This window comes from Nematolebias whitei, chromosome 3 (assembly GCF_014905685.2).
Source record: "Nematolebias whitei isolate Nwh7 chromosome 3, NemWhi1, whole genome shotgun sequence".
Taxonomy (NCBI): Eukaryota; Metazoa; Chordata; class Actinopteri; order Cyprinodontiformes; family Rivulidae; genus Nematolebias; species Nematolebias whitei.
The window spans coordinates 20,585,040-20,595,430 of NC_056500.1; the positions used below are offsets into that span (position 1 = coordinate 20,585,040).

A 10,391-nucleotide genomic window follows, 5' to 3' on the forward strand; every position below is an offset into this window, starting at 1 on the left:
TATATACATACATACATACATACATACATACATATATATACATACATACATATACATACATATATATACATACATACATATATACATATACATACATACATACATACATATATACATATATACATATACATACACACTTTCCAAGCACTTTCTGTCTTTGTTTGGTTTAAATATTTAGTTTGGGACCTGATTTGTGTACATTTCATAGCATTGATGAAATACTGTATATGTGTTAGTAATAAAATGAAAAATGTGTTTCTCTTTGACTACTCTGAACTGACTCAATTCTGATATCAGCATTTGATGTTATTTCTTCAGCCAAATTGACGATTTATAATCTGACAAGAAACCAACAAGCCTCTCTTTTTAACTTTTTTACTTGATAGTTACAAAATAATTTTCCTAATACTGTTTTCATGAGAAATATAGATGTTTTTAATAGCTCTTCATAGTTTGGGACCAAAAGATGTTTGCTCATGCTGAGTTTTTTTGTTTTTGTTTAGCAGTGCTCGACTCATTTTTAAGACCACCTTGATTTATTTACTGCTGACACAGACATCTTCTTGATTTGTCATGTATGAACTGTGTTTTCAGGTACAATCTGTTATTCTTCGTATCTGGTGGAGGAAAGTTTAATTACCAGGGGACCAAACGTTGGCTGGAGGACAACTTGGACCACACGGGTGCAGTAGTCTTAATACTCAACCATCAGAGGATTTAATTTATTAGTTTGGATTGGGCTCTTTGTTTATTTTTTAAATACACATTTTATGTGGTTGTGGAATATTATTAACATGCAGATCAGTCTTACAGCTGAAGACAAATGTATTCAGATAAACTGAATTTCTCTCTGGAAAGTAGGGCCAAGTCATACAATAAAAACACTACAGTATGTGTGTTTTATCATTATCTGTACAGATTCTGTTTCAATGCATCTAACGCCTGTTTTTACTGACTTCTCTTCCATCAACAGACTCCAGCCTGCTGCAGGACAACGTAGCATTTGTTTTGTGTCTGGACACTCTGGGGAACGGTGACTCTCTCTACCTTCATGTGTCCAAACCCCCGAAAGAGGGAACCCCTCAGTATTCTCTGCTCAAAGAACTGGAGAGTGTAAGAGCCCTGATACTGGATTATGTCGCATTACGTTTAATAAGGATTAGATTTAAGTTACTGACAAAATAGATAAACATTGTTACTTTGTGCTGGATGTTTTAGTAATCCTGTAACCTGTAGAGACAAGTCTGTTTAACTGTAATGCTGCAAAAGAAGGTTTTGAGTTTTAATAAGTAGAAATGAAATGATCAAAATGCACACGCAGAACAGTTTATAATACGGTGGCGGACAGCTGCAAACACATGAATGACGCAAATGCAAAAGAAAAACACTGCAAGTGAAAACAATTCTGCAGTCGCATAAAATAGAATAAACATGTAACAAACAAAACAAATGCAACGGACAAATGGCTGCAGATACTAAAAACACCAAAACAACTGCAAGTAAGAAACGCTGCAAACTCTGCTCCATCAAAGAGAGGTTTTGGTAATGTAAGGAAACTAAAAGTAGCTACTGTTAAAGGTAAAGTAAGGCAGAAAGTTAAGCATTGGTTAGACAATGGCTTTAAATCATGTAATTTACTATTTAATAAGAAAACCTGAGACAGTATACTTAGATAAATATGAAAAAGAAAGCATTAGAACATGAAATGTTTTGGAATTAGGGGGTGGGGTAGTAAAAACGAGCACATTTCCAAAACCTACCACTGTAAAGTAGAAATACTTCCAGTAATGTTAGTGTATAGTATGTGTATTACTGATATTAGTGTTTGGTTAAGTATAAAAAGTCAAGCGGTTTACAAAATAGTAGTTTTTAAAACAATTTGTGGCCATTTTTATAAATATTTTCAACCAAGTTCACTAATCTTTATGAAATAAAAATACAACCTTAATGCCAATATATTTTGGATACATTAGGACAGAAAATGTCTTTTAGATATTCTTGGTGCTGTACATAGCGCAAACATTGATATTTAGGATTCTGCCATAAATTATTGGGGGTACCATCCTCAAGACAATTACAGCCCCGGTGCTCTGATTTTTGTACAACAGGCTTAAAATAGTCAGAAAACATTTCTCTTTAAAATAAAATGGGTTGTAGCTTTAAGTACTCGGTGTACATTAAACTCCTAAAATAAACCACTTTTTGGCCAGTGGCTCAGTTATATAATGTTTTTACAGGGGGTCTGGTCCCATATGACTTGGCCTGGTCTAGCACAGTTTTGTTTTTTGGAGTGAGTTTGCAGTTGTTGTTGTTTCTTTGTTAGTGTTTTGTGTATTTGCAGCAGTTTTCCTTTTGTATTCGTTTTGTTGGTTGTATATTTTTTCTTCTATTTTTCTGCGATTGTATAATTTTTCTTTTGCACCGTTTTTCTGTTACATTTAGCTTTTTGTTTTGGAGTTTGCATCATTCATGTGTTTGCTGTGCGTTTAGCTGTTTGCGGCGCGTTTGTACCTGTTGGCCGCTGTAATATAAGGTGATAGTTTTTCCCAGAATTCTCTTGTTTTTTGTCGTCTTTCCTGTTCAACTAGAACATGTGTCAGATCGTCACATCTTGACCAGGTAATATGACTGCAGTTCTTGAGTTGTATTTGTTGTGCTGCTTCCTCCCAGGTGGTTAATAGTCAGTACCCAGAGGTGAAGTTCTCCATGGTCCACAAGAAGATCAACCTGGCCGACGACATGTTGGCCTGGGAGCACGAGCGCTTTGGGATCCGCCGCCTGCCAGCCTTCACTCTGTCCCATCTGCCCTCGCACCGTTCAGCTCAGCGCTCCAGCATCATGGACGTGCGGTCAGTGTCCCCCTCCTCTCGCCATGGAGCGGGAGAGCCCCCTGCTGGGTGGGTTCATTGCTGCACGCCACTTCAGTAACCCTGAAGAGTTTCTGTTTTAGCTGCCAGCTGTTGTCTTTACACCTCATCAAACTAATGTGTAACTTGTCCCTTGTGCAGCTGCAGTAATGAATGTGTTCAGTTTGGACTTTTGTGGCTCCACAGTGTGGCGCTCTCTTGTTTTGTGTTTTCTTTTTCGGGAATTTGTTTCCGTCTACCTCCTAAATGGTCTCAAGCATTTTTAATTTCTGCCTACCTGCATGGAAATTGCGCTCTTCTATGTTCCTCAGGTTTTATTGCAGCGTCGTCTCAGTTCTGCCCACCTTAAGGACTTGTGTTGTTTCTTGCAGGCCTCATGTAGATGTTAGTAAGCTAGGCAGGAACACCAAAGTGGTAGCAGAGGCCTTGGCCAGGGTTATCTACAACCTCACAGAAAAGGTATAAACAAATGCCATGACACTAGAATGTTTTTGTCTTTTAATTGACCGTGTTTTAATAGAGTTCTTACTTTTCTGCAAAGGGAGCGCCTGAAGATCTGCAGATTTTCACAGAACAAATGGTACGTTAATAAAGTTGTCTTGAGTCTAATCAAACTAATCAATGTTTCCTCAGAAACAACAGATAAACTTTTGTTTGACTTTATGTTTGTTTTATGACCTACATTAAACTAATGGCTGTGACATTTAAAAAATATATAAACCCAACTGTGCACAGTTATATTTTTAGCTGTAATAAATTCATTTTTCCCTGATGACTTTCTGAGGTTTTGCTCACGTGTTTCGGTTGTTTTACGGTTCCCGTCAGCAGGTGCAGGAGGAGCATCTGTCAGCGGTGGTCGATTGGCTCACAGTTCAACCTCGAGCTGCTCAGCTGGTGGACAAAGACAGCAGCTTCGTCTCCACTCTGGAGTATCACCTTGGACGTTACCTCAAGGATGTCAAAAGACACTACGTTAAAGCTGACAAAAGGTAAAAACAAAAAAGTTATACTATAAATAAAATTAGAAATGTTTTATTTTGTAAGCATCTTGTAGGAATAAGCTTGCTATTACAAACTTTAAATTGAATGCCTATAAAGGGGATCTAACATGCAGATTAATTTGCTAATCATGATGTTTTCCATGTTCTTCTCTTTAGAGATCCAGAGTTTGTTTTCTACGACCAGCTGAAGCAGACGATGAACGCTTACAGGTGAGGTTTCAGAAAATGCTTCTTCGTGTTTGGTTTTTATCAGGTTAGGCTGAGCAATAACTCAAATTTAAGTGATGCTGTATTCATGCACTGCTGAAATGACAACCTCTTGTAACAACAAAAATGATGTCCAGATGTGTTTTTGGGTGTCGGGTAATATTTTAATGCAAAAAGCACAGACTTTAGACGTTCATTTCACAGCTCAGGTGTGATTGGTTGAAACGTTGAGGTGTGATCCACTCGCCTTTTAAATCGGGCCTGAAGAACTCCTAATAATCTGATTACATGACCCGAGGGTCGAGTTGATGTCAGAAATATACTGAGCAGTTTGACCATTTGAAGACTTTAAGATAAAATGTTAAAGAAACTGGAAACCAGTGAATCTTATGACCTTATTTTCATGTTTGGAGAATTTCTGCAGCATTTTGTACCAATTTGAGACATAATGGGCTTTTTGTTATGTTCGTACACTAAATGAGAGGAAGTAAAGTGTGGATATTCATCTTCAGTGCATGTTTTGACACCTGCCCTCTTCATTTTGAAGTAATGTTTTAAGATGGGACAGATTTTCTTTTAAAGCTCCACTTTTTTGTCTTCTTTCCCTCTCAGAGTGAAGCCGGCTATTTTTGACCTGCTGCTGGCTGTTTGCATCGCGGCCTACTTAGGGATGATGTACGTGGCGATCCAGGTTAGTTGCACTTCCTTTCAAGGATTCTCCAATCAAGTTCATGAATTGAGTTTCACTTTACTTTTCAAACCAAAGTCTCAGTAAGCTGAACACAGCAGAGTCACAGAAATGATCGAACAGAAACACAAATCTGTTTTTATTGTCTCGCTGCAGAACTTTGGAGTCCTCTACAGCGTCATCCGTAGAATCACCCAGACAAAAGCCAAGGTCCACTAAAGCTTTGTGTTTCCCAGACCCGACTGTACCTCGTCCCTCTAATCCAGACACTCAAGTCAGGAAGAACAAGAAGCCGGACCGAGCTGCTGTCTGTGCTCATTACGATCAGCACAATCACTTCCATTTCCTTCATCTGGACACACAAACGATGATGTCAGATCCCGTCTTGCTGCCAACTTTTTTCCATGCGCTCTCATGGACCGTATTCAGGAATCACGTTTCTCTCTGCAAATGTTTTCACGTTCATTTCAACTCGACACTCGTGCTGGATTATTATTTCTGGACGTCTCCAGTTTGTTGACGGTTCATAGTGAGATCGAATGAGTTCTTTGTGCCGATGTCTTCATCACTTCCTGTCCCACTTCTCAGTTCACTTTGAGCCAAGCGGACATTGTTGTATTTAGGCAGCTAAACTGACCACAGAGTTCACCTCAGAGTCTCAAAGTTTGACATGGGTTTGCCTGCCTTTAACAGAAAATAATATTTTGTTTATTTTAATATTCACGTGTACTTCAAAGGTTTGAAAGAGGTATTGATGCCTTGCTCTTTAGCGCCTACTGAAGTCTTCCTGGTGTAAAAAAAACAAACACCTTTTGTGTTGCGGTCTTTCCCCCAACAGAACGTCAAACTAATATTTCTAGCAGAAAATGTGTTTTCTAACTTCTGCTGTGAACATTGTTAAAATAAACCTCAGTGTTTGCTTTTGTACTGGGGTTTCTTTAAGGTTTCAATAGCAACTTACATGTATTGGTCTGGAACTACTTTTTCTAATATTCTGTAAAGTGTCAGGAAAAATCATTTTGTGTTTACACTTTGTTTATTTGACAGCTTTAATCAACTTAATTGGATGTGTAATAAACTGCAGTTTGATACATCTTTAACAAATAATTGTTTTCCTGCTGAGTGAACTAAAGAAAACCTGATGTTTGATCACAAAATGATCACAGCAATCAATACCTCCTTCAGAATGCACATGTGCATGTGAATATTGTGGTAAAATTAAAAACTGTTGTACTTGAGGCACTCTGAAAAGTACGTTATGAAATGTGAAGAAATTTTTAGATGGTGTATAAATTTACCCTCTTAACATTAACTTCCCTTTATGCCTTCTTTACGTCGCCTTTTCTATGATCAGGTCTGTCATGCTGCTGTGGCGTTTTCTGTGATTTGTTCTCCTGATCAAGCCTTTTTTTAAATTCTAATTATTTTTTTTAATCAGGAAGGTCTTAGAGATTAAAATCATTTTGCAGGTGTCTGAAGCTCACATGTTTTAAACATGTTTTTTATCCAATCAGGTCTCGTTTGTTTGGGAACCGAACAACATCCCCCTTCATCCTATTTGTTGCAAAATCCTTTTTCCTGAGCAGAAAAGTGATTTGATGTCTTATCAATGAACGTCCTAAAGTGGGCGGTTGTATTGTTGGGATAAATTAGTACATCACATCTTAAACATTACTTTTATGATTTGTATGTGTAAAATTAATGCTACGATGTTGACAGGTTACCTGTGTTTTCTGTTACTGCATGACCTCTGACCCCATCCCAGTCACCATGGTAACAGTGGCAGGTCTTTCTCTAATTTATTGCAGCGGTTTGTTTTCGTTTGTGCACTGAAATTAATTTTGGCCTCAGATTCCAGTTTCACCTTAGAGGTGACGCTCGATCTTTGCGATGAAATATCTGTTGATTGTGATGAAAAATAAACGCTAAAAATCACCAGGAGGCGTGTTTCATTGTTCACTGGCATGTTTTATTTCATGGGGGGGGGGGGGGGGAGATTTAACATGACTGAAAGGTATTCAAACTGTATTACAAAAGAGTAATTACAGGTCATCAAGTAGTCATCAATCAGAAAATGGTCAGATTTAATATGGAAAATAAAATAAAAACTTGGTTTTGTTTATTTTGTAATAGCTTACAGTGTTTATCTAAGGTCCAAAACTCTGTCAAATACATTTCAAAGATTTAGGTGATCATTTAATCATCATTATTAATAAATACCCAAATCTCCCCTTTAATTCTGATCTACAGATAAACAATATAAATAATACTAATAATTACAGTGCAATGTGAGAAATACCTGCAGGACTTTAAAGCCCGTCACTCAAACCAGCTCAGTCACCAGCTCTCAGAAAAATGTGGTTTTGGTGGACATTTTGGCACAATTGAAGCATTGAAGAAGAAACTTTGAGGAAAGATGAGGACTCATGCAGAAAATCACACTTCCTCTGCAAATTTCGCCTTTTCCTTTTACTAAAAGTGACGCTCTGAGAATGTGGAGTGGTCATTATTTCAGCACGAGTCTTCTGGAGTTCTTGCAATCAGCCTGCTGTTTGACTTCAGTGATTCTGCAAATATGTTGCTCACCAAAGTCAATAAAATTATCCAAAATTCAGTCTAGACCCTAACTTCCTTCAACACGTCGCCACAGTCGAAGCAAAAAAAGATAATTTCTGTCAGATAAACAGCTGACTACTTCTGCTGATGGGTCTCATCGCTGATTGGATTTTAGGTGTGCAAACATAAAAAATATTTGGTTTACAGCTTTTCTGCTCACCTGGGCATTTTTAGCTGATCTTTTTTGTATAGAAACCCACAACAGTGCCTACACCAACAATAAAAAACATTTCGAATGCATTGCCTTTTCTGGGACAAGGCTGAATGAGTAAACTGATTTTAAACACTTGAATTATCACTCAGAACGCAGTGGTTCCCAGCCCTGGTCCCTGAGGAACACCATCCTGCATGTTTGTTGTTTCTCTGCTCCCACACACCTGATTCAGTGGTTTAATTACTTCCTGTTAATCACCCTTGCAAACAAATCAGGTGTGCTGGAGCAACAAAAATATGCAGGATGGTGTTCCTCAGGGACTAAGGTTGAGACCACTGATTTAACGTGTGGCTCAACATGGAGTGTCAACGTCAAAGCTAAAACGAATAATTAAATTAACAATAATTAAATGTTTCAAGTGTTTGACAGGTTTTAACAAAGGCAGGGTGAAACATTAACAGTGGAAGTTTAATGTGTTTTTGTATGATTCTGGGTCAACTTTGGAAGTCAGTTCTTATTCAGATGCATGATTAAAATTTTGCCAGGCATTTGAATACTTTCCTACTGAACTCCACATTAAAGCTTTATTTGGGGGTAAATTAACAGAAATACTTCAGACTGGAAGAAAAGTAAAAGAAGCTTATTGATTAAAAATGTCCACAGACGTCAAAAATCCCCAGAGGAGTTAAAACTGTGGTGTTTGCAGTATTTGTTGTAGTGAAACTCGGGTCTGAACGTTGCACACAGTACTACGACAGACTTCAGGTATGAGTCACGTCTTGTCCGGTTTACTGTAAATGTCACGTCCATCAACCTACGATCAACCTGTCAGCACATCCAGTCTCAAACTGGAACGTGTTGCATCGACCGTGTGGCATACAGTACAGGTGTACAGGGGTTACAGTCTGAATGAGCACAAATCCAGATCCAAATCCAGATGTTGGAGACGGATTTGAACCTGGTCCCTGAAAAAACATGATCTGAGCACCGACTTGTACTCGACAGGAAAAAATAAATAAATAAAAACATTTCTGGAGTATAAACAGTGCTCTCACTTAAAAAAAAAGCAGCAATTTAAAAACAAAAATCAACAACAGTAAAAGTTTGAATCTAAAGTTCTAAAGTTTGTCTACATTTTCCTGAACCGTTGATTTGTGGACTCTGGAAGACAAAACTAAAGATGGGCGCCCTTTTTCCTGTGAGCTAACATCTGCGGCCCGCTCAAGCAGCACAAGCATGCTGTTCATCCAAACAAAGGCTTGAATTTGATTGAGAAGGTAGAACGGAGAGAAGCGCTCCTTATTTTCAGAAGCTGTTTGAACACACATGCAGTGAAATGGCCAAGTAATTAGGAATGCACGATATTGTCAGCATGGCATTGGTATCAGCCGATATTAGCGATAAAGTTAAATATCAGACATTCCATCAAAATAACTCACCGATATAAAAGGCACTGTTTTTGTTTGACAACCCAGTGACAAGGATGCCTGCAGCGCCAGCACATTATGACGTCACGTGCGAAGTTGAGTTTAGATTTGTGAAAATTTACAAATTTGCACTGTTTGAGTGTTGTCATTGTGTTAGAGAGTAAATGTCATGAATACATTTGACATGAAACATAATCCAAGTTGAAGTATTACATCATTTTCAGACCCCTTCTTGGCATCAGCATTTGGTAGCAGACCAAACAGACAAAGACAATACAGAATAATGTGGTATTTTAATTCCACAGCAGAGAAAGCTATGTAGTCACTGTAAGTAGGTCTGGGGTGAAAATATCGGTATTGGTATCGGTTACAGGCCCAAAAAGTTTTAACATATCGGCATCGGCCAAAATTCCAATATTGTGCATCCCTACAAATAATCCTTCCATTCCCCGGTAGTTTAAACTCACCTCTCCCTGTTTATCGAGTGTGAGACTTAGATCTGTGTTTAGGAGCCACACATTTTTAAGACAAGAAAATCAAAGTGATCACTGTCAAATTAGATTGAGAGAAAAATAAAAGGTTAATTTGAACTAGAGGGCTTTTGACAAATTACCCAAATCATTCTGACATCATGCATTCAGAGCATGTGTGATGTTTACTTGTGATTGTTATCATTTATTATATGTGGGCAGTCTTTCCCAATCATGACCTGGTTAAAAACATGTTATATATATATATATATATATATATATATAAATATTCTTTTTACAAACAAATTAATTTACTTACACCCAGTCAATCAATTCTAGCTTTCTTGCTGTCATCAAACCAGCAACAAGCTTGTATGCCTTCATATCAGTGCAGCGGCAGACGCTCTGCAGCACAAACAAAATGATTAAACAGTAGGAACGCCAAGTGAATGCTCCACTTTTTGTGGATCGTCGTTCAAGAGTCAACCTCTGGATTAAATGTTACAAAATAAATGAGTTATTTTTCGTTTTTTGTTAATTTAAAAGCTGCAGCCACGCTTTGGACATTCTGAAACATGCAAATACTGTAACTGGCTTCTCAGTTAAAAAAATGCAGGAGGCCAGAATCGTGTGGTGACCGTCGCTGATTTTGTACTCTGCGTAAAAATCAAAGCAGCATTGGTGTTTAAACCTTTCCATATCTTAAGTCATAGAGGATGAACAGAGGTTGAAGAGGAGAAGAGAGGAACCCCCGCTAACAGAAGGAGCTGCTGCTGGTTTCCCCCGTATGAACAAAAAGGATGTCTGTGTAGAGCCAGTATGGGTCTAAGCCTTTCCTTGTTAGGGGTGAAGTCAGAGTCCAGCCCTCACTCAGACACATTTGTTTCTACTGAACAACTGTAAGACAAAAAGTCTGCTGAAATAACATTCACAGTGCTCTAATCAAATTAAATGGAAAACG

The 10,391-nt window shown here is 38.1% G+C and overlaps 1 protein-coding gene across 4 annotated transcripts in view; it reads left to right on the forward strand.

Annotated features, from left to right (window-relative positions):
- The window catches only part of ncln (nicalin), a 9,736-nt gene extending 4,351 nt beyond the window's left edge, over nucleotides 1–5,385 (forward strand). The window contains exons 7-15 of one of the 4 annotated variants that reach the window (XM_037674645.1): nucleotides 595–683; nucleotides 974–1,113; nucleotides 2,671–2,897; nucleotides 3,239–3,326; nucleotides 3,409–3,447; nucleotides 3,696–3,856; nucleotides 4,025–4,078; nucleotides 4,688–4,766; nucleotides 4,920–5,385. In XM_037674645.1, the coding sequence (XP_037530573.1) occupies nucleotides 595–683; nucleotides 974–1,113; nucleotides 2,671–2,897; nucleotides 3,239–3,326; nucleotides 3,409–3,447; nucleotides 3,696–3,856; nucleotides 4,025–4,078; nucleotides 4,688–4,766; nucleotides 4,920–4,982 (940 nt within the window). In that variant the 3' untranslated portion in view covers nucleotides 4,983–5,385. Of the gene's footprint in view, nucleotides 1–594; nucleotides 684–973; nucleotides 1,114–2,670; nucleotides 2,898–3,238; nucleotides 3,327–3,408; nucleotides 3,448–3,692; nucleotides 3,857–4,024; nucleotides 4,079–4,687; nucleotides 4,767–4,919 lie in introns of all 4 variants that reach the window. The other 3 variants (XM_037674646.1, XM_037674647.1, XM_037674644.1) reach the window with 3 other exon arrangements.
- Nucleotides 5,386–10,391: the final 5,006 nt, after the last annotated feature.